The sequence below is a fragment of the Ascidia mentula genome, chromosome 3 (assembly GCF_947561715.1).
Source record: "Ascidia mentula chromosome 3, kaAscMent1.1, whole genome shotgun sequence".
NCBI classification, from domain to species: domain Eukaryota; kingdom Metazoa; phylum Chordata; class Ascidiacea; order Phlebobranchia; family Ascidiidae; genus Ascidia; species Ascidia mentula.
This window is the reverse complement of record NC_138568.1, coordinates 23114547-23140842: the sequence shown is the minus strand read 5'-3', so window position 1 is coordinate 23140842 and position 26296 is coordinate 23114547. Positions and strand designations below refer to the sequence as shown.

The window sequence follows — 26296 nt, the reverse complement described above, 5'->3', positions numbered from 1 at the left end:
GTATGATATAACCCTAACCCTAACGACATGCAGCAAACGCCAACGATGTAGCCCAGGAACAGTTCGATGAAAAACTGTTCCGCGTGCCTACATGGTCAATACTAACCATTGAATATAACAATGGCTTTCAACCTGTGTGACCATCATCCAGCACCTTGGTGCGGATATTTGTTATGCGGATGGGACATTGGGCGACAATCGCTGAATTTCCTGTATTTTATTTAACTTCTAGAAGTATCCTTTATCGGAGGTGCAAATTTTGTTATCTTATTTAACCTTTTAATGATAAAAAACGTATACTTTCAGGTTAATAAAAAACGGGGTGGATATTGGGCCCAAACAACACTTTGCAACATTTTTCAGGAATGATTCGTGCAAATTATTTGCGTGCGGAAGCGTTGCAGTAGAACATTCATATTTAAATTATAGAACCGATGAGGCTCAAAAACATCTTGTGCAATACTGTTCAATCATGCGGAACGCTGCAACCAAGATATGTTTTGTTGGAATGGTTGGATTTTTTTGTGTGGCAGCTGATAGTTAGAAGCTGGTAGTTGGTTGTTTTAACCGCGCGTTTTTTCACCTGATTGAGGTAAAAGCGACGAAATTGTTGCATAACTAACTTGACCCTGCCTTTGTCGAGACGAACTTGGGTATTTCCCGATCTCGGAACAAAGTTACGTGCAACTGAACTGGACCCGGCTTTTTGGCATCAAAACGACTTCCATTCATTTTGAAATGGAAGAATTCTTCAAGAAGCAGGCAGCTGAAGACAGCGTTGAATATTTGTTCTACCATCAAAAATCTTTCACTGATTCAAATTTTGCAAAAACAGAGTTACAACAACTTATTGTTGAATGTCAAGCTTTTGTTGCTAAGGAAACCCTGGGGTATATTTGGCAAAACCAAACATTTAATATTGTTTTGAGCGAAAGAAGTGGAATACCATGTCTGTCTGGTTCAACCAATTTTGGTGACTTAATTGCAGACGAGTGGTTCATAGTTTATTTGATTCATCAAATAACAAAATATTTCGACCAGTTGATTGCAACAGTTCATGATAACGATGGAGAATTTTTGTTAATTGAGGCAGCTGAGTTTCTCCCGGGATGGATCTCTCCTAACTCCAGTTTAAATCGCGTTTTCATAAGCCGAGGATTTGTTCATATTATTATGAAGCCCGAAACTCCTGCTGAAATTCCTGTGCTTCCTGTGAACCAACCAACTTTATCACAGTCATTGTCTGCCATTGCAAATTGGCCATGGATCACACAAGCCCCTACAAAAATCCTTTCCTGCATTGGAAAACGAACAAATATATTTCCTGAGCATGCTCTTGATCAAGTTTTCCATGTTAATGTTTACTTGAATAGAAAGTTGGTTTATATTTTGGATGAATTTCCCCAACTCATTTCATCATCTATCCAAGCATTTTATTTCCGAGACCCTGTTGATCTCCGAGCATGCAGACAGTTCAAATATTTCCCACCAGATGACAGAGTTTGGACCACAATTCCAATGAACAAGTGTCATTATGCTCAACTGCAACAGCAACATTTTGTTGCCGACCGAAGAAGCAGATATAGAGTTAATGATTCGCTGCCATTGTCTTTGAAAAAAGGTTACGACCTTGGCATGAAAGTATGCCATGGCTTTGAAATTTTGTGTTCCAAACTGGAACATGGCACTGATCCTGTTGAATGTGAATTAATGGACAAACAACAAAAACATGATTTTGTTACAACCCTTACAAAAATTGGATATTTCAAAAATGAATTGGAAGGTTCAAGAAAATATAAGCAGTTACTGAAGCATGCTTTGCAATTTGCACAAAACTCAGAAATGTCTCAGAATACTCCAACTGCCAAAAATCCTGCTTTGTGTAAAATTATGAAAATTTTTAAACAATTTGAGAACATGACAATATTTCCAAAACTAATAAACCTTGAAATCCACGAAGCTGGTAAAGTCCCAGAGCAGAATGGTGATGATTGGATGTATTTAGGTGATTCTGATGTTCATGATCTTGTGAGCGAAATGAACAAAGGGTTTAAACATTTTGCAGAATTTCAGTCATGTGACAATATGGAAGGCAACATAATGACTTCATTACAAAAAGTTTCAAGTTTTGTTGAAAATATTTCCAGCTATGAGGGGGTGGAATTGAAAGAGGAATCCACTGTTAAATTAGAAGCAAACTTATTTTTAAAATCAATGAGTGAAATGTTGAATTTAGGTGATGATGTTGCCAAGAAACCAGATGTTCAAACTGATACTAATTCTGAAGATTTTTTAAGTGATGAGACTTCATCCACAGATGATGAGGAGTTTCTAAATGATTCTTCTCACAAAGCATCACATGACATGGTTACATACATGCAACAAATGGACAGAGAACTAATTAAAACTGAAGTTGGAAAAAGTTTTAGAAATACTGAGGAAAAAAGTCCACCCACTTTACATGATGAGCATGGCAGTAGAATTGATGATTCGGCAAATATTGACATTAATTTGGCTCAGAACTTTTTACAAGGTATCCAAGATGAGGTTGCCATGCCTGGGCCAGTATCAAGTATTTTAGGTAGTTTGGGAGTAAAATTACATAATGTTGACATTGTTAACTAATTTACCACAAGTTAATTTTTTTGTGGTTTCAATGCATTTGCTGTTTTCCATTTGTATTCATAAAAAGTCGTTTATCGACTTTCTGGTAATTGTTAATCTTGTCTTTTTGTAGGTGATTAGGTTTAAATGTGTATAATAGAGTCCGTTTTATAACTACTTGAATATGATTTGGTCACGGAGTGTTTTGGCAAAGGTTCAAGATGTGCGTTTTTTTTCGTTGGGAAGCAGATGCAGCACATGGTTGACAACCGATATGCCTGAGACCAAGCATTTTAATGGAATCAAGTCATATAAAGATCTGCACAGATTCTCAATCAATAACTCAGATGAGTTTTGGGGAACTTTGGCTAAATCAAGGATTGATTGGATGAAACCTTTTGATAAAGTTTCAGAGTGCAACATGCACAAAGGCAGTTTTAAATGGTTTTTAGGGGGTCAATTAAATGTATCTGTGAATTGTGTGGACCGCCATGCTAAAAAATCACCCAATAAAGTTGCTTTAATCTGGGAGAAAGATGAACCAGGCCACACAGAGAGTGTGACATACAAAGATTTGCTTGATCTTGTGTGTCAGGTGGGAAATTGTTTGCGTGACCATGGCGTAAAAAAGGGTGACAGAGTTGCAATTTACATGCCAGTGTCACCTATTGCAGTGGCTACAATGCTTGCATGTGCCAGAATCGGTGCTGTACATAGTGTTGTGTATGCTGGATTTAAGCCTGAAGCTCTAGCTGAGAGAATCCAGGATGCCGGCGTTGAAACTGTTGTGACTTCAGACGAATGTGTCAGAGGTGGAGAGGTCATAGAGCTGAAAAAAAATGTTGATGAAGCTGTGAAGAAAACTTCTTCAGTAAAACGCGTGTTTGTGAGTAAAAGAACTGGTGCAAATGTTGGCAAAACCAAACTAGATATTGATTTTGATGAATCTGTTGCAAACTCATCCAACATATGTGAACCTGAAATTATGGATAGTGAGGATATGTTGTTCATGTTGTACACATCTGGCAGCACAGGAAAACCAAAGGGTATTGTTCACTCACAAGCTGGATATCTCCTTTACACAAATGTTACCCAGAAGTTTGTCTTTAATTATCAGGAAGGTGACATTTTTGGATGTGTTGCTGATATCGGATGGATTACCGGGCATAGTTATGTTGTGTATGGACCTTTATCTAACGGCGCAACTACTGTGTTGTTTGAAAGTAAACCAAGATACCCAAATCCTGGTAGGTACTGGGACATGGTGGAAAGATTGAAAATCAACCAATTCTACTGTGCACCCACAGGTATCAGAAGCCTTCTCCGCTCTGATAACTCCTTTGTGACAAAATACGACTTATCATCATTGAAAGTGTTGGCAAGTGTTGGTGAACCAATTGACCATGAGGCTTGGGAATGGTATCACAGTGTGGTTGGGAAAGGAAGATGTGATGTCGTGGATTCTTGGTGGCAAACTGAGACTGGAGGGATCGCCATTGCTCCTCGACCTTCAGGTGCGGGAGATGAAATTATTCCTGCGATAGCCATGAGGCCTTTCTTTGGCATCCAGCCTGCTATTTTAGGCAGAGATGGAAAAGAGGACTTGAGTATCAGAGCAAATGGAGCATGTTGCATCAAATACCCATGGCCGAGTATTGCTCGTACTATATACGGCGATCATGAAAGGTTTTTGGAAACTTATTTCAACAAATACCCTGGTTATTATTTTTCTGGTGATGGATTGAAGTTAAGTGAGGAAGGTTATTACCAACTGACGGGTAGGATGGATGACGTGATGAGTATTAGCGGGATACGACAAGGATCAGCTGAGATTGAAGACGTCATTGATGAACATCCTGATGTGTCTGAATCTGCTGTGGTGGGGATTCCCCATGAGATTAAGGGGGAGGAACCCTTTGTGTTTGTTATCACCAAGCAAGGAGTTAAGAGAGACATTGAACAACTGAAAAAAGAACTTCAAGGGAAAATTCATGACAGAATTGCAGCTTTTGCTGTTCCACGAAAAATGTATTTTGCTGATGAAGATATTCTGCCTAAAACAAGATCTGGCAAAATCATGCGAAGAATTCTTCGAAAAATTGCTGTTGATGAGTTTACAGAGCTAGGTGATGTCAGTACATTGGCTGAACCAACTGTTGTTGAAAAACTTATACAAGGAAAAATTTTGATGGGAAAGACTGCTGGTAAAAGTGAATCTAGATGATTTTATCTGGCCAAACTTGCTTCTTACATCAACCAAATATCATATCATGCATTATGTGAATATTTCCTATTTTCATGTCATATATATTGGTGGCAGTTCAAAAACAAATGTTTTTCTTCATTTATACACAATGGGGCCATGCAAACCATTTCGTGCAGTAATTACCTCAGCTTGATATTGCGAATTGCCATTTTATTTCAAATAAACCATGTGTTAAAAAAGTAATTTATTTAATTTTTCTTCGTTGTGCGTTTTAATACTTCTTGTTATGCATCAAATATTATATACATATATTGTTTTTGTAATAATTTTCACATCATTTTCATAAAAGCATAACTTTGCATTAATCACACACATAGTAATGAGCATTAATGTAATTCTGTTGGATCGTCCCTGACAAGCGTAAACCCCCTGATTCCTTTTAGGTAATATTGATGATATCCATGTACAGCTGGTTGTGGTGGTTTGAAATCGCAGTGCTGTGATAACAACCTTTAAGTAGTGGTGAATTTGTTGGGCAATGTGTGTTATATCTGTCTCATTCATGAAGAACAAGTGCAAATGCATCAATATTTAAAATAATGCTACGCTTTTAACAGGTGACTGTTAGCAATGATGAATAAACTGAGTTTGCATTTACTTTTGAGATATACAAACAGACTAATATGCAAGGGTGAGTATCATATATGGAGTATTACCTCATTAGTTTTGGTCAAATGTGTAATATTTTGCTCCTTTTTAAGTTCCAGAATATAAGAAGGCTTGTCATGTTGTGTCACGAGGAAACAAGTTTGAAGCACCCACACGACCCAACCTTAAAACTGTTGAATCAAAGCAGACATATGCTAAGGTAGAGAGTAGAAAATTGTAATTACACACATAAAATTTACCTATTAGAGTTTGAAATAACTTTTTTTTGAAAAAAAAACTTAATTTACAAATAAAGTTTCTACAAAATTATATTGAATTTCTGGTAATATTTTTGTGAAAAAGGAAGACATCATAAATATTGTTATTAAGGAAGAAATGAATTTGTAAGGCACATTCAACAGTTTAAGGACAGTGAATGCATTGTATAGTGAATTAAATTGGCAATTGATTTACAATACTAAGTTATTTAGGACACCACTAGTCTACTGTTGTGCTACTTGTGGACAAAATTCTTATCTTTAATTTATGATATATATATTTATTTCCCTAAATATTAACCTTTTTTGTTCTCTATCCAAACTTAATGTTATGTTTCATACTTGTTGTTTTAGGGAAGGGAGAACCCAATGTTGTACAGCGATGAGTACGTACCTCCACTTGTCTCTCCAGATTGGCACAGAAACAAACTCAAATACAGACTGGAAAGGATTGACTGCCTCAGGCGAAGGAAAGCTTTTAACATCCCAGAGTTTTACCCTGGCAGCATTCTTGCTGTCACTTACGCTGATAAATTTGCCCCTGGAAAGTCCATGAGGTAAAAAATATTTTCATGAAAGTTCTGAAAACAAAAAGGCTGCCCCATATATCAGAAAACATACTTAACATATTTTATTTATTTAAGATGTTCGGCAAAAAGTCATGCTATCATTAACTCAACATGGTTTGCCAGCGATATCACAAACAGTCTCAGAAAAATCTGTGAAATATGATTCTAAATGAAGTTTCTTTTTTAAGGTTTGTTGGGAGAGTTTTGTACAGAGATGGTTTTGGGCTTGGATGTAAATTTGCCCTTAGAAATGTCATTGATGGAGAAGGTATTGAAATGGCATTTCATCTCTTTGCTCCTAACATACAGAATATTGAGGTAGGAGTTACGCACAACAAGTTTAAACAAATAAATTTTAAGAAACTCTTTTCCAGACTTCTGAAGTTATTTAGTAAGTTCAGAAGTCAACACCAATTAGTTTCATTGTTGCAGGTATTAATGCTTGAAAAGTGGATTGATACAGATTTACGATATTTAAGAAATGCAGAAGAATCCTACTGTGCAATTGACCCAAATATGACTGCTAAAGCAATCCCTCCGACTTCAGTTGAATTACCATTGTTCAAGGTAATCAAACACAACAGAAGCCTTAAAATGTGTGGGCAATTTTCTTCAAACGAATGTTGTGACTCATAAATCCATGTTTTTTGTAAAGGGTAAAGTTAAAATGAAAAGCTCCCGGTGGCAGTTTCAATTGGGTAAAAGTTGGCCTCCACCTTACAATGCGGACACTGATTCACATTTCATGGATGAAGAATTGACTGAAAATAAAAGGTTGGTTTTTATTGTGTGGCTTTCAATTGAATTGTACGAAAATCTTGGCTATGATTTAGGTTTGCAGCACAAAACTCCTGGATGAAATACGACATATGTTACCACTATGACATCACAGACATGAGAGAGGAAATTGTAACTGAAATGAAAGTAAATGAAGCACGCCTTAAAAAAGCCGACACATAAAACCATCATGATTTCTTTTCTTGAGTGATCAGTTCCTCTTTTATTTGTCGTTTTAAAGTTTCAAATTCATTCCGTATGGTGCGTTTCTTTTTTTCAAGACGAAGTTTTTCAGCAAAAGCCCGAATTCTCATATCCTCCACATCAGCAGCCAAGTTTGTTTTTTTTGCTCTTACCTCAGGCGGAATGATGTGCCTGTTCAACAACATGCAATAAATTTTGATGCTTCGTAGTTTTAAGCCAAAAACTATAAAGTTAATGATGATAACCCACTGGATGTTTAGTTCTGTCAAAACTTTGTGATAAGATTCAATTCGAAATCTTCGCAATTCATTTAAAATCCGCCATCTTTTTTCAAACGTGTGTAGAATTTTTTTCCTTCGAATTTTTCTCTAAAATTGAGATTGTTAAACACAAACAACATACAGTTCACATTTTGTATTCTGACAATACATTCTACCAAACAGGAATTACTTGCCATTTTGTTGTTCTGCATGGCAGCCTGCTGGTGGTTGCGTATTACGGCTGTTAGCTTGGCGACTATAAAAATTATGATGGAAAGAATGTTTTCAAAAAAGCAACTTATGATAAGACTGAACATTATAATAACTGTTATTCTTTCAAATCAATAAACATACTTTGAACTTCCTGTGATGAAAAGTCAAATTCATGCTGTTGCACTTTTTTCACAAGTTCTATTTTTTGCTCTCGAACAATTTGACTTTTTCGTTGAAAATCTTTAGACAAAACTTTCGATCCACTTCTGTAAATGCAAAAACTCAAATGTCATTTTTGAACTATATATTTGTGGGATGCAGCAACTAAACTGTTTATAACATTTCATTGCATTATGCACATGTTTCACAACAAATATTTACGATATCTCAGTGGACGCGTTTGCATTCCTTCCTCCAAATCTGCTGAAACCACCAGAGAGAAATGAATTGCTGCCTAAAAAAAATTATTGACGTTTAATGAACATAGGATTGAATAAACTTCAGCAATTGTACTTCTAAGCAAATGGGAATTTATCAAAGGACATCGAAGCATCTCCAGATAAACAACCTCTGCCCACAAATTGCAAAGTCAACCAAATATAGTTTAATATTCCCTGTGTGTAAAATTCTGAACAAATTTTTATGTAAACGAATAATTATGAAGGGTACAAAAACCAATGGAAGCACTTGCTATAAAAATATAATTACTCTAGTAATAACCCATTCTCTAAGGAGTTAAATCACAGTAAGTTATATTTAGCGCATAGTTCAAGTCATATCATTATATATAAGCGGATTTCCACCATCTTTTCTAATCTGTTGATAAACACTAGATATTTGACAGATGTAGAGATCTGTTAAACTACTTCTTGTGGAACAGTGATAAATGATGCAAAACGCTTTTGGTGAAAAAAAATTACATTCGCAAACAAATCTGTCCAATCAGGAATTTCAAAGAATAAAATTTTTATGTGAAGTGTTGTTTTCATCAGCAACAATCTTGTAACGATTAAGAATAAACGTGGTTTTGCTTGGGAATCATCATATTTCTTTGAAAAAGTTCACAAAAGTATTGTAGCACCACGCACGAACCCCGGTTACATATAGAACAAGACAAGTAAAATAGCAATAATTAGAATAAATTGGCTTGAACCCTCTATAACAGGCCTGGACACTGGTCGCGCTCGTTTCAAACAGTGTTGCCAGTTGGGCGCTTTTTACGCCCAATTGGGCGTGTTTTCTTGGGTGTTTGCGCTATTTTATGGCACCTTTTGCGCTTTGGGCGCATTTGGGCGTGTTTAAGAAATTTAAAATTTTGAAAATTAACTCATTAACTATGTAACAAAACCACAAAACGCTGTCTCAGCCGTATTTAAAATACTGCAAACTGACAACACAACGAAATATGACGTCATAATCATATTGCAAAGACGACTGTGATCAAAATAATGAGTGTTACAGGTGTTGCGTCCTGCTCACGGTCTTAGTTTACGGTTTAAGTGTTGAACCATAAGCATAAAATGACCATTGGTGTACGTAACTGATATATGTAAACTTCATTAACATTGGGCGCATTTGGGCGTGTTTGGGCGCATTTGGGCGTGTTAAAACAAAAAATTAGGCACTATTGGTAAAAACAATCTGTCAACACTGGTTTCAAAACTGGAGGCGGATGTGTTCCAACTGGTTTCTGCGGTCGTGCAAGACTTGTGGTCAGTTTTGGGCGTGTTATTGCTCGGATAATCACATTAAATAGTTTTTGCTGTGTTATTGATAGGTTATTGCGTGTGAAACGTGGGAATGTATTAAATTTACGCTTAATTTGAGTTTACGAGACTCGTCCAGCAAGGTGAAAAAGTTGTGTTTGTGTACATTGAGGTCCCTTTGTTCAATTTTAGTATTTATCCCAAAATCCTAATATTAATCTCAAGGAAGAGCCTCTGTCCTGCTTTAACAAAAAAAACCTTGAGAAGTGATGTATTAGGTAGGACAGCAGGACAGATCGACAAAGTCGAGGCAAAAGGCTAACTATACAGTAGTGCATAAGTTTTTCACTGCTTATATAGACACACTTATTTAAGTTTATTTTTGTTAATAAAATTGCCATGGTAAAACATTGTTCAATACACAGAAATTTTGCAATTACAGTACATTGCTTTCCACCCAGAGACACAAGTCATACAATTGTTTGAAACAAAACGGAATACAAAAAGAAATGAATATGCCATGAGGGCGGGTGATTGGCAGCATTAACCAAGCGCCCTACCCATATACCAAAAATAAAACCTGCTCGGGTTTCGTGCCCAGGACATCCAGGGTTCAAATCCCGGTGTGTTTTGTCATTTCTCCCCGACACATTTAAACACCATCGCATTCTAGTTACGGCAAATCGAAAGAATATACAACATACTTGAATGACTGCTGTTCGTGATTTTGAATTTTCATAATATTCCGAGGTTACAACGACAGGGGTCATCACCGTATAGGCCTACTTGAGCGGTGCTACTGAAATGTCTTTTTTCTGAAGCCTCTTATGATGTCATATGTATGTGCTGATTGTTTACGTCAGGCGTACCTTCGAACGATTTTTCAATTTTACGATGCATTTGTGCCCCCCTGATCTCAATGAAGTTGCCGAAGTCGGGGCACTATTGTAAATAACTCCTAACGCAGCACGCTTGAATCATCTATATCCGCTCTTACAGAAAATTTCGATGTGTACTGTATTTTATGCTCTTGTATTATATTGCTTCTGCCGTTTGGTGATATCATGTGACATTATTGACCAATCAGCTCTCATAATGGAGAGCGTTAAAGAGTCCAGTTTTTACCCGTAAATTCAGTCTAGTCGCCATTCTATGCGCTGACATTCTATCAACGTTGTAATGTACCGTCGTAATATAACAGAAATGAATACAATTATTCGGGGAGATATCCTAGTTCTGGGTGCTTTATAGAACGGGGTAGAAGCAGGTTTAACAATCGAAGAGACTCAATTCGCGCTCAAGCCATCGAGACACTGTTAAATATCTCTGAGACCCTTTTTAGAGTTATTTACACTGCCAACGAAATGAATTATGAAATACCTGCGCAATGCTGCACACAAACATTACGAAATACAAGCATTGATTTATGTGACGTATGTTACAATACCATGGCCCAGAACTCATTAAGCCGGACAACCCCAAGTAAATGTTGGATTTTTCCAAATGTAGCCTAGTTTTAATAAAATAATTTAAACCTTCTCGTAGTTTTCTGGTTCCAGGGGCGATGTTACAAACAATTATAGCGTTTCAACCACTGCTAACCCTGTGCAACAACCACACACGTCTGCTAACCCTGTGCAACAACCACACACGTCTGCTAACCCTGTGCAACAACCACACGAGTCTGTTAACCCAGTGCAACAACCACACGAGTCTGTTAACCCAGTGCAACAACCACACGAGTCTGTTAACCCTGTGCAACAACCACACGAGTCTGTTAACCCAGTGCAACAACCACACGAGTCTGTTAACCCAGTGCAACAACCACACGAGTCTGTTAACCCTGTGCAACAACCACACGAGTCTGCCAACCCTGTGCAACAACCACACACGTCTGTTAACCCTGTACAACAACCACACAGGTCTGCCAACCCTGTACAACAACCACACAGGTCTGCCAACCCTGTGCAACAACCACACAGGTCTGCTAACCCTGTGCAACAACCACACGAGTCTGTTAACCCAGTGCAACAACCACACGAGTCTGTTAACCCTGTGCAACAACCACACGAGTCTGCCAACCCTGTGCAACAACCACACACGTCTGTTAACCCTGTACAACAACCACACAGGTCTGCCAACCCTGTACAACAACCACACAGGTCTGCCAACCCTGTGCAACAACCACACAGGTCTGCTAACCCTGTGCAACAACCACACAGGTCTGCCAACCCTGTGCAACAACCACCCACGTCTGTTAACCCTGTACAACAACCACACAGGTCTGCCAACCCTGTGCAACAACCACACAGGTCTGCTAACCCTGTGCAACAACCACACGAGTCTGTTAACCCTGTGCAACAACCACGCACGTCTGCTAACCCTGTGCAACAACAACACAGGTCTGCCGACCCTGTGCAACAACCACACGAGTCTGTTAACCCTGTGCAACAACCACACGAGTCTGTTAACCCTGTGCAACAACCACACAGGTCTGCCAACCCTGTACAACAACCACACAGGTCTGCTAACCCTGTGCAATAACCACGCACGTCTGCCAACCCTGCGCAACAACCACGCACGTCTGCTCACCCTGTGCAACAACCACGCACGTCTGCTAACCCTGTGCAACAACAACACAGGTCTGCCGACCCTGTGCAACAACCACACGAGTCTGTTAACCCTGTGCAACAACCACACGAGTCTGTTAACCCTGTACAACAACCACACAGGTCTGCTAACCCTGTGCAATAACCACGCACGTCTGCCAACCCTGCGCAACAACCACGCACGTCTGCTCACCCTGTGCAACAACCACGCACGTCTGCCAACCCTGCGCAACAACCACGCACGTCTGCTCACCCTGTGCAACAACCACGCACGTCTGCCAACCCTGCGCAACAACCACACAGGTCTGCTAACCCTGTGCAATAACCACGCACGTCTGCCAACCCTGCGCAACAACCACACAGGTCTGCTAACCCTGTGCAATAACCACGCACGTCTGCCAACCCTGTACAACAACCACACAGGTCTGCTAACCCTGTGCAATAACCACGCACGTCTGCCAACCCTGCGCAACAACCACGCACGTCTGCTCACCCTGTGCAACAACCACGCACGTCTGCCAACCCTGCGCAACAACCACGCACGTCTGCCAACCCTGCGCAACAACCACGCACGTCTGCTCACCCTGTGCAACAACCACGCACGTCTGCCAACCCTGTGCAATAACCACGCACGTCTGCCAACCCTGCACAACAACCACGCACGTCTGCTCACCCTGTGCAACAACCACGCACGTCTGCCAACCCTGCGCAACAACCACGCACGTCTGCCAACCCTGCGCAACAACCACGCACGTCTGCTCACCCTGTGCAACAACCACACACGTTTGTTAACCCTGTGCAACAACCACACGAGTCTGTTAACCCTGTGCAACAACCACACAGGTCTGCCAACACTGTGCAACAACCACACAGGTCTGCTCACCCTGTGCAACAACCACACACGTCTGCCAACCCTGTGCAACAACCACGCACGTCTGCCAACCCTGCGCAACAACCACGCACGTCTGCCAACCCTGCGCAACAACCACGCACGTCTGCTCACCCTGTGCAACAACCACGCACGTCTGCCAACCCTGTGCAATAACCACGCACGTCTGCCAACCCTGCACAACAACCACGCACGTCTGCTCACCCTGTGCAACAACCACGCACGTCTGCCAACCCTGCGCAACAACCACGCACGTCTGCCAACCCTGCGCAACAACCACGCACGTCTGCTCACCCTGTGCAACAACCACACACGTTTGTTAACCCTGTGCAACAACCACACGAGTCTGTTAACCCTGTGCAACAACCACACAGGTCTGCCAACACTGTGCAACAACCACACAGGTCTGCTCACCCTGTGCAACAACCACGCACGTCTGCCAACCCTGCGCAACAACCACGCACGTCTGCCAACCCTGCGCAACAACCACGCACGTCTGCTCACCCTGTGCAACAACCACGCACGTCTGCGAACCCTGTGCAACAACCACACAGGTCTGCCAACACTGTGCAACAACCACACGAGTCTGCCAACCCTGTGCAACAACCACACACGTTTGTTAACCCTGTGCAACAACCACACAAGTCTGCTAACCCTGTGCAACAACCACGCACGTCTGCTAACCCTGTGCAACAACCACACACGTTTGTTAACCCTGTGCAACAACCACACAAGTCTGCTCACCCTGTGCAACAACCACGCACGTCTGCCAACCCTGTGCAACAACCACACACGTTTGTTAACCCTGTGCAACAACCACACAAGTCTGCTAACCCTGTGCAACAACCACACAGGTCTGCCAACCCTGTGCAACAACCACACAGGTCTGCTAACCCTGTGCAACAACCACACACGTTTGTTAACCCTGTGCAACAACCACACACGTTTGTTAACCCTGTGCAACAACCACACAGGTCTGCCAACCCTGTGCAACAACCACACAGGTCTGCCAACCCTGTGCAACAACCACACACGTTTGTTAACCCTGTGCAACAACCACACAAGTCTGCTAACCCTGTACAACAACCACACAGGTCTGCCAACCCTGTGCAACAACCACACACGTTTGTTAACCCTGTGCAACAACCACACAAGTCTGCTAACCCTGTGCAACAACCACGCACGTCTGCTAACCCTGTGCAACAACCACACACGTTTGTTAACACTGTGCAACAACCACACAAGTCTGCTAACCCTGTGCAACAACCACGCACGTCTGCTAACCCTGTGCAACAACCACACAAGTCTGCTAACCCTGTGCAACAACCACACAAGTCTGCTAACCCTGTGCAACAACCACACAAGTCTGCTAACCCTGTGCAACAACCACACAAGTCTGCTAACCCAGTGCAACAACCACACAAGTCTGTTAACCCTGTGCAACAACCACACAAGTCTGCTAACCCTGTGCAACAACCACGCACGTTTGTTAACCCTGTGCAACAACCACACGAGTCTGCCAACCCTGTGCAACAACCACACACGTTTGTTAACCCTGTGCAACAACCACACAAGTCTGCTAACCCTGTACAACAACCACACAAAGTGTTCATGTATTTATTTATCGTTTTCCACCAACTCTAGGGGCCTGACCACGAACATGTTTCGCAGCCTTCCCTTTCTGTGGAGCCGCTTTCGTCGACGACTTCTGTGCCTTTTTAGCCTGCTCAGCCGACCTCTTCTTCTCTTTAGCCGCCCTTTAACACACATATGTCAAACATTTTAAGGTTTTCATGTTTTTGAAAACACAAAAAAACATTCTCATAAAATTCTCTCCAAATATTATGCAATTTTCTAACAATGCACAAGGTAAAAGTTACACTTTAGATTAGGCTAAGTAATAAGTAAAGGAAAAGGTTAATTAGAGCATTGTTTAGTGCAGGGGTGTGCAACATGTGACCAGCCAACCAAATATTACACCTGCAGAAGGCCTACAAGGTGAATACTTTGCACAAACAACATAAATCAACAAAGTTACCTATTTTTGTCAAGGTTTATAATTTAGGATTAAATGTTGCAAATCCAAATTGTTGAAGAATAATGAACATAGGCATATCCAGAGGGGGTTCCCCCACCCCTTCGTGAAATATTTTGGTTTGTTTTTGTGGTTCAACAAATGCCACTGTATGCTTTTTTTGTCAAAATCCCGATGAAAACCAGAAATTTTCTTTAAGGTTGATCTAAAAACCTCATTGTGGCTGCACTAGCCATTTCCAGCATTGTTACAAAACAAATGTCATTTTTCGGCAGTCTAATGACGAAAGGTCTTATTTTAGTAGTGATGTTTTTGCAATGGCAAGTGGTTTTCTTGTGTGTCATATTGACCATTCTGTCCACTTTTCCTACTACGTTTAAATCTCCTTTCTATTGTAAATTTTAAACTCGTAATGAAATGCTATCAAGTAAATAGTTACTTACTTTAAAATAGTTGTTAAACATGGTTTAGTCTATGAATGTAATGTTGGAGGGGAATCCTTTCAAACCAAATCATTTGTGCCACAAATTTCATTAGGAATCAAGCTCAACTGAAACCAAACTGATGCTTGACAACTATATTTTAATTTAAATTAAATGGCAAAAAAACCTTTATCTGAATTTGATATTTCCATATGTGTAAAAACTAAAAGCTATTTTACTTTAAAACGTTTGATATCTATATAAAAAATAAATTTAATTTTGTTTCTTTTCAGCAATGAATGAATTTTATAATTGCACTTTAAAAGTAATCTCACTTGATAGCTTGCTCTCTCTGCGCTTTTCTAACTTCAGGTTTTTGGTTTCTTTTTGCAAGAATTTCACCCCATGAAGCACCTTGAACAGCTCGCTGATGTTTCACAGTTTTTCGTGAACGTTTTTTCACGACTTCCTCCTAAAAATAAAGAAATGCAACAACTGTCAAAATGAGATACATGGATTGCATAAAAAAATTGTGTTAAAATATTTAAAATAATTTTTTGTCTTTGATTTTGCATACCTATATGTGCATTGTTATTAATGATAAAAATTTATTGTAAAGTTTTTTGCGTCGATTTTTGTTGATAAAAGAATTAGTTTAGTTGGACTGTGCATAAAACAATCTACCAATATGCGAGGCCAGTAAGATTTCACAATGTGGGTAGAAGATGGGGTGCTAGTGATCATTTGAGGAAAATTAGGTGATACGGAAGTGTTTGATAGGCCGTGCAACCAACCGGACCAATTTGGCAGGGAGGTAGAAAAGCATGCGCAAGTTAAGGTATTTTAATCAAATCAACTGCACACAAACCTGGGTCCCCTTTTTGTGTTTCCTTCTGTACAAAACGGTCCATGCAATTTTCCTGGGGTTTTTCTTAGCAAGAAACAACGCCTGACATTTTCCGTTTAATAAATGAAACGTTTTCCCGTCGATTCTTGCATAACGCTTGCCATGACCCGGGTAGATTTTTAGGCCACTGAATTGGCACAATTCGGTCCTGAAACAAAAAAATTACTTTAACGTTGCAGAAATGATAACAAAACGTTACTTTACACAAGAAAAAAGCCAAGATTTTCTTAGATATAGTTTCAACCACCTCATCTTGAAGATCCGATGCTGAAAAGAGAACGATTGATCCGGATCTACAGTGACAAAACCTTGTTTCAAGCGGTTGTATTAATTAAATTTATTTGTATAAAGTTAAAGGGAAACAGTTTTCAAAAGATGATTAATATTGTATTGAGTAATGATTTAGAATTAAGGATATTTAAACCTAAAGGCATTTTTAGCTTGAAGAAGTGTATTGTACGAAAGAAAGTTGCAAGCAGGTTTAAAAAGCGATGTAATGCATTGTCAAATATTCAGTCATTCAGACCAGATCACTTAACTCAATGCCATTCTGACTATTTCGATACCGAACGTTTAAATTGATAACTCAACTCTTGGATTTGCTGTTTTGATGTCTGTGAAGTTTTGCCATCTTAATAAAAGATTGTTATTCGGAAATGGTGTCAGATTTATACGGAGTTTTCTGAATATCGAACACGCATCAACAACCAGAACGCAGACGGATTTCGGCATTCCTGCAGATCTTCCATTCTGGCACGGGGCTGGGCGACAGGCCTTTTTATGGGTCGCGAACGCCAGGTTCGGACCATTTATAAATAAAAGCAGGCAACAGAACTAATGCGCAATGAGCTGGGGAGGACTTGATTCATAAATTTTGTAGTTATGTAAATAGCATTTATACGCGATATATAGAAATAGCATTTATTTATATATATAGAAATAGCATTTATATATTTATTTATATATATAGAAATAGCATTTATACGCGATATATAGAAATAGCATTATAAATAGCATTTATACCTATATAGAAATAGCATTTGTATATTTATTTATATGTATAGAAATAGCATTGTAATATAGCATTCTTCGCGATACATAGGCTACCATGTCTCAGACAAGACAAGAGTCAGCAAAACCTTTTGGACGCCGCGTAAAAAGTTTACGAATTACGTCTGGATTTTCATGACTTCGCGTGTCAATCATAATAAGCTGATCTTTTTGATCAAACCCAGGGTGAATATCTTCATGCAATTTCCGGGTACTTTTTATCCTTCCTGGCGTAGCGGAATATCAGTCGTGTGACAAAGTATTGGAGCATGAAGAAGGGGGACTGCTATTGCTTAACAGAAAGAAATTGTTTGCAGCTGCATTGAGACAGCACATAGGGGGAAATGCCCCTGGGGGAGCGACTAAATTAGTTATCTCGAATATAATTTTGACCAGAATTCCTAGACAAGGGTCGGGACTAACAGAAAATCACCATTGGAGTGTACGTTCTGTGATTCATTTTTCCACAAAATCCACCTCAATATTTTGGGAGATTATCAACAGCACCCTCTAGCAACCGACTGCCTGACTGGCCCATCGCATTATTGTTACACACAATTAACTCTGTTACGCAGGAGTTCGAGAAGAGCATTTCCCGACCAAGAAACCCTCTTCCATATACAGAGATGGGGGGGGGGGGCTTCATGCGCAATGACTAAACTGTTACAATCCGCCGTGGGGGGAACGTATGTCACATTGTAAACCAATTTCTTCTGTGATTCAAAACCGTCTTCAAAATTGCCTATCATCTACTTTTATACTTTCGGAAACCTTTGCTAAACTTCTCTTTGTGGTAGGTCTTTTAACTTGCGCTACTTCTTCTAAGCCTTCTTTGTTACGTGATTGTTCTGTGTTTTTTGAGTTTAGTGGCAAACGCAGTAAAAAGAACAGGAAAACGTCGCACTTGATTTCCACCGATGTAAGAACGTCGGTAACACATGACACCGACCAGTCGCAGTAGGTTCGGATTTACTCGAAACATTTTGCTTATGAACGGTTTAAATCGTAAATCGAATTGTTCGCTTGAAGCAGAAAAGGTTTGCCACGGATGCAAATATTTAAACCAACTCAGGTAGCTGACGTAAATATTGTTGACGTCACTGCTTCTTAGGGGGCGTTAGGGTGGGCGGAGGCATCAGGAAATCCCCATTACGTTGACGTTTTCTTGATGACGTTTCGTGGGAAGAGGTTCCTGTGTTGGGGAAAAAAACCTTGGTAAAAATAAAATGATAAAAAAATACTTTACGTGAATTTTTGATTCAAACCTGATTTGTGAAGTTTTGTCGATCGAGCTGCTTTCTCATCGATCTTGCGTAAAAGCAACTCTTTCGTGACAGGATTTTTAATGCTTTCGCAAACAGCTGGAACATATATACAATCTCTCTAGTGCCACATGCCACTACCACATGTCATATCTTACCCATGGCAGTTGTGTAGGAGTTTGGAAAACTCTTGTCAGTTCTTTCTCTCATAAACTTCCAGCCTCCATTTTCAAAGCTACACTCAATAATTTTGTTGTTGTAATCTTTTAATTCTTTGGTAATCTACAACAAAATCCAAGGAAGTTTGACAGTTTGAACTGCAACAGCAGTGTGTCAAACACACAAATTTATAATTTCATTGACAAACATTTTTTAACAAATTTCATGTTATTTTACATTTTTCCAGAATGGCAAGTAGCTTTTTGGTTCCAAGTAAAATTATTAAAATAAAAACTTTAGGGCAAAATTAACAAATAAGTTGATTTTAAAACATGACATGGCCTCCAACCAGTGTTGGGTATATAACATTTACTTTGGTGTAATAAAGTCAGAGGAAATTTACCCCAAAATATTATTTGAATAGTTTTGTGAGTTCCAACAATACTTCCACAGTTATGGAATGGTTTTGTTTGTAATCTACCTTCATTTTAGCAAAGGGGGCATCAAGTTGTCCCACATAGAGGTAACCCATCGTGGTAGGAACCAGACCAACACCTTTCTCTGACTGGAGTTTTAATCTGAAGTCAACACTATTATGTGATGCTGGTTTCCACTTTAGTATTTCATCATTTCTGCCAGGTTTGTAACTCTGCGTCAAACAGACAGCAATGGTGTTAGTTGGTAAATATAAACCCGGTAAATACACATTTGTTTCCAGACAACTTTTTGTTGCAAGTTTTGATTAAACTCACTATCTTCTATTTAGTAAAAACAACATATTAATAAACTTTACATCTATTGGGTGGGCTGATGCTGGTTGGAATATAAGACCGTCGACCTCATGTGACACCATGCTTTGAAACCTTGAAAAAATAAAACATACCTATCATGAGAATATCAACATTTAAAATGACTGGTCAAGAAATGTTTCAAATATTGCTGACCAAAAAAAATATCAATGACCAACAAACAAACACACATGACCAAAGTTCTAAGTGGCCACAGACAGAGCTACTGTTCGACCTAGTATGTGTCATCAGTGCAGCCTGGTACCATACCTTAAAACTCACCAGAGATAACCCACAAGACAAAAACCCTAATATACAGAATGTTTTTAAATTTCCCTTTTCAAGTTCAATGCTGGATTATTTGGTTTCAGACCAGATATTTATAAAACTTTTTTGCATACAAATATATTCCAACCATACCTACTTCCCACCCAACAACTCCCGGGATTGAAAAATATCCCAAAAATCTTTTTTCCTGACACTGAACGTTTCTCTTCGTTTATCCAACAGTCCTTGTTTCATCTTTTCGTGTCGCGGTCCGATAATTTCTTTATCGATGCATTCCAGCCTTCTTTGAAAATGACAATCCCCAACTGGCTGTCCCTGAATTAGGAAAGTATTATGTCATGCTGCACAACACAACAAATTTCACATGATATTATGTCAACACAACAAATTTCACATGATATTATGTCAACACAACAACTTTCACATGATATCATGTCTGCAACAACTTTCACATGATATCATGTACACCCAACTTTCACAAGATATTATGTCAACACAACAACTTTCACATGATATCATGTACACCCAACTTTCACATGATATCATGTGCACCCAACTTTTACATGATATTATGTACACCCAACTTTCACATGATATCATGTGCGCCTAAACTTTCACCCATATAGTAACAGTTAAGTATATGTCACATACCATGAACTTAACAATGTCATACACAAGATATCGTGGGACTTTTTGGCCATTAACTTCATCAATGATCATCTCTCCATCAACCAGTGTGTCTTTAATGGAATCCTGCAGGTTTTTTCGACGCGGAAAATCAAGATTAGAAATCTAGGAAATAAAACAGGTTTTAAATTTTCATTGAGATTAAAAAACAAATACCACAAAGTGCATGTTAGCACCTTTCTCCAAACAAATACCACAAAATACATCCAACAAGTGCATGTTAGCACCTTTTTTCAAACAAATACCACAAAATACATCCAACAAGTGCAATACAAATAACAACATCAAACCATAAAAAGCCTATTGTAAATTTTACGTACTTTAAACACAGCATTGTCCCTGTCAAGCATGTAAGCCTGATCCTTTCCATTGATTAGCATCAGGTACCTGGCACCATCTGCTTTCCAACTAACCATGTATGACTTTTCAATTACCATCCGCATATTATTCATCGTCATGGAAACAGGTTGGGCACCGGGAAACCCCCTCCTGCAAATTGGGTGAGATTTCTATTGTTAATGCTGATGGAAGCAGATGAACAAAAATAGTTTATTGAACTTTTATTGAAGTCTTTACGAACAAATGAACAAGTTTTAGCATAGAATAATTTCATCTTTTAAGAAAAACTTTTTATGTAAAAACTCACTTATTCCATTTACACATGGACTGGACAATTTGTTGGACCTGACGTAATGTTGGTTGTGTTGATACTTGCTCTACTCCTGATAGTTCAACCCCATCAAGAAACTGCTTTCTTTTTACCTTTAAAACCATTACATGTCCAGTTAAGATCTGAGCACTGCACCAAATTAACAGCACTTTTATCACTAAAGGGCAATCAGGACATCTACAATAAATTGCATAAATATGACTTGCAACAGAATCAAAGTAGTGATGAAACTAACATTAACTTGTCTTTCAAGTTGTTGTGACACAGAAGCACCGTCATCATCAACACCTACACAAAAATGGGAAAAATAAACCTCTGTTACATTTTTACATACACATAGTTTTCATGAGTGGGTAATAACAAATATATCATGTGAATCATAAAGCAATCAAAATACAGATTAATTTACCAGTTGAATCATCAGATTCAGTGTGCCAAGTTGGAAGTGGTGGTGGTGCAGGGGAGTCTTCACGAACTCCATAACGCGCAAACAATTCTTCGATATAATGACCTTTTATTATACCTGGTGGTCGTGCTTGAGCAAACGCAGAGAAGGCTGCTTCGACGCTACAACAGAAAAACAACTTTTCTTCTAATTAATGTTTATTTGAGGGGAATAAAAATGTAAACCTCCAATCATATTTTTCAACAAGATAAGCGCAGATAAGAAATCCTGTCCTGTTGTAACCATGGGTACAATGAACTCCAATAACAGATAAAGGATCTTTCCTGATTATCCGATCACAAAAATCCACAAATAACTTTGTCGAGTGTTCATCAGGGCATTCACCATGACTTCATAAACAAGAAAACTTTAATTTGGAATATTTTGCTGCACCACAAACTGACCCCCTGCATGAGATTTTTTGATGCAGAATTCCTTTTTCTGTGAATTCCCTTTTGTTGTAAAATCTACATATTGTGGGGGAAATACTTGATCAATGACACCAATATCATGTTCAATGCTTACAAATGAACAAAGTAATATTCCTCACACAAAGTAACATACAAATTCTAGAATAATTCCAATAATGCTAAAGCATTTAGTTTTAATCTGTATGTGTGGTTTGTTACTATTGGTGCAAAATATCACATTGCTTAGCAACACTACAGGATTTGTTACAACAGTAAGGCAAAAATACATGTATGCTTCACACTTTTGGATAAAAATGTTGATGGGAAGAGACAGCAGTTACTACAGCTGAATTAAGCAAATTGACATTTAAGAAAGCTAACCTGGTTGTATTTGTCAAATCTATGACAAGAGACAATTTTACTTTCAACCCAGCCAAGTACATGAAGAGCATTTCTGGATTGAACCTAAAACCCAGAACATGATTATGCAATAAACAATTTCCAGCAATGCTACTGCAAGAAGTTTCAAGATTTTGTCACACAAGCTCAAAGGTTTTTTTTTGTCAAGTTAAACGAACAGACCTGCATTCTTCAGGTATATTTGAATCATATCGAGAATCAAGGGGAGTTTTGAAGGGTAGAAACTTTTCAGCAACTAATGACCCTTTTCGAGGACAGTTTAACCATCTTGGAGGAACAGCCATGACTTTGCTTAAAATACACAATCATAACTTAAATCATTACTTCCCAAATCACTTTGCACAACGTACATACAAATAAACTTCACACAAAAATCATCACTTACGACAGACCAGTAACCGTATTTTCCAGATGTGTTGAAAACTTTAGACTGGGCAGAACTGTGCAAGTTATCAATCAAGTGATTAGCCTGGTTTTTAATATCAATCAACGTTTCAAAATTACTTTTACAGCCCACTTTAAACAAGGTAAAATATTTTAAGCATAACACTTGCTTTGTGGCGTTGTAGAAAGTTAAAATATTACGTCAAAACATGAATGATATGGTTGACTGCACACAAACTGACAATGCTCATGTCACACACACACCACCCTCATTCTGGCAGAATTCTGGCAGAATAATTTTGCAAATTTGCCACATTCTACAAGGTACAACAGGCATTTACTCAAAAATTGTTTTTTTGGGGATTAGAATCAAATTACAGAGATGAGCAAGCAGATCAAACCTCAAAAAACATTTAAACAACATTTTCCGCAGCTGTATCAATCAAAAAAATCGCGAATTAAAAAAATCGCCTGGTTTTGCGATTCAGCATAATGGCGGCATGCGAAAAACTAGTCTAATACAAAGAATTCTGCTCGGCGTTCTCGCAATAGGTGCCAATATTGACCAATATCAAGGGCACGGAAATTTAATTCTCTACAACATGCAATTAACAAATTTGAAATTAAGGTGCCGGATGACCTTCAAATCGCCCATTGAAGACGACCTGCTTTTAGCGAATCAGCAGCATAATGGCGTAATGTCGGCATGCGAAAAACTTCCTTATTGAAACAATTCTGCTCGGCGTTCTTGCAATAGGTGCCAATATTGACTAATATCAAGGGAACGGAAATTTAATGCTCTACAACATGCAATTAACAAATTTGAAATTAAGGTGCCGGATGACCTTCAAATCGCCCATTGAAGACGACCCGCTTATAGCGAATCAGCAGCATAATGGCGTAATGTCGGCATGCGAAAAACTTCCCTATTAAAACAATTCTGCTCGGCGTTCTTGTAGTAGGTGCCAATATTGACCAATATCAAGAGAACGGAAACTTAATCAGGTAGAATATCTGTTCACAATCTAAAGGAGTTTTCACCCTGTTTCCTAATAGTGGGAAAGGTTTTCTATATTCCCAAATTATCGCCCGATACCTTTGCTAAACATGGACTACAAGATCTCCTTAAAAGTCGACAACGCAAGATACGTGGTTTTGTATTGAAGGAGCGACACGGCTTCCAACCGCACCGATATATAGGGTCAAATATCCGGTTGCTGTTCGACATTATTTACATTAGGGACCATTACCATGTTTCCACATAGGCCTACATGCAAATTTTCGACACCATATTTGTTGGAATCGTTTGACATAGAACGTGGCCTCAGACAAGATGACCCACTCTCCTTAACTTTGTTCGTGGTCTGCATGAATAAAAATCATCCCTATTTCCAGACCATACCATTGTTTTTACGAAAGGTTCGGATACTGATTTCTCTAAAATCTTTCAAATTTTTTAGGACTTTAGTGAAATGACTGATTGCAAAGCGAATATGGAAAAGTTCTCTGCCTTTTTCGTATGCCCGAATCGCTGAAACCATGCAATATAAAACCCTTTCAACATACTGGACTTCAATGGGCTTCGGACTTACGGTGATAATAAAAGGATCTGGAAATAATTGAATTGAACTTTCTCCCTTCCCTGAAAAAGCCAATGTAGTTATGAACCTTTGGGCGACCAGAGGAATAACCCTTATCGGGAAGATAACTATAGCCATAATGGGAAAGAAATAAAAGCGTTACCATATCTTAAATTTTGCATGGGCGGGGGTATGATAGATAATGAGAATCATATGTTGCCTCTTAATTTAAAGCGCTGTTTTCCAAACCTTTTAACCAAACAAAACCAATCTCCAAACACGATTTCTGCACCAAAACAGATTTGAGGTGCTCGTTAATTCGTCGGTTGTTCCATAGCAAAATATTGAAGACTCTTATTTCTTTGAAAACCTTACATTGTGTCAAAAGTATGGCGATGTCAATTCCCAGCCAAAAACCCAACCACATGCGCAACAGCCCCCATGGCTTGACAAAATTATGAAAAAGCGCAGTAAACCATTTTTTAGAAAATTTTAACGAAGAGTGAGTATTTGCTCTTGTTGACCTGTTGGTATATTCGTTACAGAGTTTGGTTTTGAGCCAAATACAACATTTTTCTTCAAGTTTCTGCAGCTTGTAGCAAGTCTACATGAGGAGTGGGACACAGTTCCTTCGCAAACAAAAAAAGCCAACATACGTGTCTAAAATATCTTACAACACTTTGGGTACACAAAGACCTTCTATACTTGGTTACAGCAGAATGGTAATACAAATCCAGCCAAAGCACAAGGTTTATGGGACTCCTTATTAGCGGATAGGTTACCCTGGAGGCTAATCTCCAAAAAAAGCTGCAGTGGAGAGGAAACTAATAAGCTCCCAATTTAAACCGAACCCCATGGCTATCATGACCAACAAACAATTAAAGGAATTTAAGCTAGCAAAACTGTATCGTGCGTCTTTTGACTATGAAACGGTTTTAATTCTTACTATAGTCATATTGTGATATTGTAAAACAGTACTGAAATTTCATACTATTTTCTAATGTTTTATTGACTGTGCACTTCGTTGTTGTTGGTATGTAATGTACAGATGCAATACGCTAATAGGCGACCAACAATTATTCGTATTTCAATCGACAAGAACTATTGAATTGAACATCGGTGGTCAAAATAAAACAACTGAATATCTTATGAAACCATGTTTAAGCTGTTTGTCGTGTACCCAAGTAATTTGTATTTTTGCGTCATTGTGTTTGTTTTTTGCCCCTATGCCACCTTTTTCTTCAATTATTCACCGCTACAGTTTTTTCCCTCTTCAATAATAAAAAAGAATAGACCAAAGGTCCCACATGTACTCACACCGAAACATGCATGTCTTATCACAATCTCTGATTCGCGACGATAGATGAATCCACATACCGACCCGTACAAGAGGCAATACCAACAACGGTTATCGCTTGACCTTTCCTTTTGGCTGTTGAAGGCTGTTGCAGAGAACACCGTGTATATTAATATGAAATATGTAATATTGGCATTGTTTATATTTGTGACCTGTTTTCCACGTACAAAAGGTCATAGAGATTTCTCAGTTTCGTCACAAGGCAACCGGTGATGCATTGGGGTCAATTTTCTGGTTGAATGAGCAAGAAGTCACGTGGTGTAGCCGGGGCGATTTTCAGCGTGTTTGGTGCAGTTTTAGTGCATTTTTTGTTTTAATAGGGAAGTTTTTCGCATGCCGACATTACGCCATTATGCTGCTGATTCGCTCAAAGCGGGTCGTCTTCAATGGGCGATTTGAAGGTCATCCGGCACCTTAATTTCAAATTTGTTAATTGCATGTTGTAGAGCATTAAATTTCCGTTCCCTTG

General features: G+C 39.0%; 6 protein-coding genes across 10 annotated transcripts; 3 read left to right on the top strand and 3 right to left on the bottom strand.

Annotated features, from left to right (window-relative positions):
- The first annotated feature begins 535 nt into the window (after positions 1-535).
- LOC145893857 (protein ecdysoneless homolog) lies at positions 536-2737 on the top strand. Its single transcript, XM_082982224.1, has one exon. It carries the CDS (start codon positions 739-741, stop codon positions 2623-2625), a length of 1887 nt encoding a protein of 628 aa, XP_082838350.1. The 5' UTR covers positions 536-738; the 3' UTR covers positions 2626-2737.
- LOC145893856 (acetyl-coenzyme A synthetase 2-like, mitochondrial) lies at positions 2689-5426 on the top strand. 2 transcript variants are annotated; one of them, XM_082982223.1, is made up of 2 exons: positions 2689-3851; positions 3912-5426. In XM_082982223.1, exons 1-2 carry the CDS (start codon positions 2789-2791, stop codon positions 4826-4828), a joined length of 1980 nt encoding a protein of 659 aa, XP_082838349.1. In that variant the 5' UTR covers positions 2689-2788; the 3' UTR covers positions 4829-5426. The 2 variants fall into 2 exon arrangements, with proteins under 2 accessions (XP_082838349.1, XP_082838348.1); XM_082982222.1 differs by having other exon boundaries at positions 2690-5426.
- LOC145893858 (large ribosomal subunit protein bL19m-like) lies at positions 5336-7277 on the top strand. 2 transcript variants are annotated; one of them, XM_082982226.1, is made up of 7 exons: positions 5336-5501; positions 5572-5678; positions 6091-6293; positions 6494-6623; positions 6738-6872; positions 6961-7079; positions 7139-7277. In XM_082982226.1, exons 1-7 carry the CDS (start codon positions 5441-5443, stop codon positions 7263-7265), a joined length of 882 nt encoding a protein of 293 aa, XP_082838352.1. In that variant the 5' UTR covers positions 5336-5440; the 3' UTR covers positions 7266-7277. The 2 variants fall into 2 exon arrangements, with proteins under 2 accessions (XP_082838352.1, XP_082838351.1); XM_082982225.1 differs by having other exon boundaries at positions 6494-6872.
- Positions 7271-8641, bottom strand: LOC145893860 (small ribosomal subunit protein uS15m-like). 2 transcript variants are annotated; one of them, XM_082982228.1, is made up of 6 exons: positions 8273-8637; positions 8141-8213; positions 7901-8025; positions 7741-7802; positions 7536-7654; positions 7271-7457 (listed from the first exon to the last, which is right to left on the bottom strand). In XM_082982228.1, the coding sequence occupies exons 1-6, from the start codon at positions 8310-8312 to the stop codon at positions 7271-7273; spliced, it is 606 nt and encodes a 201-aa protein (XP_082838354.1). In that variant the 5' UTR covers positions 8313-8637. The 2 variants fall into 2 exon arrangements, with proteins under 2 accessions (XP_082838354.1, XP_082838353.1); XM_082982227.1 differs by having other exon boundaries at positions 7271-7654; positions 8273-8641.
- Positions 8642-14564: 5923 nt separating this feature from the next.
- Positions 14565-16606, bottom strand: LOC145894116 (large ribosomal subunit protein eL24-like). The gene is made up of 4 exons (XM_082982581.1): positions 16575-16606; positions 16289-16475; positions 15756-15892; positions 14565-14720 (listed from the first exon to the last, which is right to left on the bottom strand). Exons 1-4 carry the CDS (start codon positions 16577-16579, stop codon positions 14585-14587), a joined length of 465 nt encoding a protein of 154 aa, XP_082838707.1. The 5' UTR covers positions 16580-16606; the 3' UTR covers positions 14565-14584.
- A 1643-nt stretch (positions 16607-18249) lies between these two features.
- On the bottom strand, positions 18250-23061 carry LOC145893909 (mRNA-capping enzyme-like). 2 transcript variants are annotated; one of them, XM_082982305.1, is made up of 16 exons: positions 22861-23061; positions 22669-22797; positions 22468-22551; positions 22081-22143; positions 21862-22026; positions 21641-21798; positions 21467-21519; positions 21208-21323; positions 20882-21050; positions 20526-20666; positions 20011-20189; positions 19592-19661; positions 19280-19447; positions 18798-18921; positions 18643-18738; positions 18250-18569 (listed from the first exon to the last, which is right to left on the bottom strand). In XM_082982305.1, the coding sequence occupies exons 2-16, from the start codon at positions 22788-22790 to the stop codon at positions 18475-18477; spliced, it is 1803 nt and encodes a 600-aa protein (XP_082838431.1). In that variant the 5' UTR covers positions 22791-22797; positions 22861-23061; the 3' UTR covers positions 18250-18474. The 2 variants fall into 2 exon arrangements, with proteins under 2 accessions (XP_082838431.1, XP_082838430.1); XM_082982304.1 differs by having other exon boundaries at positions 22892-23061.
- Between the last annotated feature and the right edge of the window lie 3235 nt (positions 23062-26296).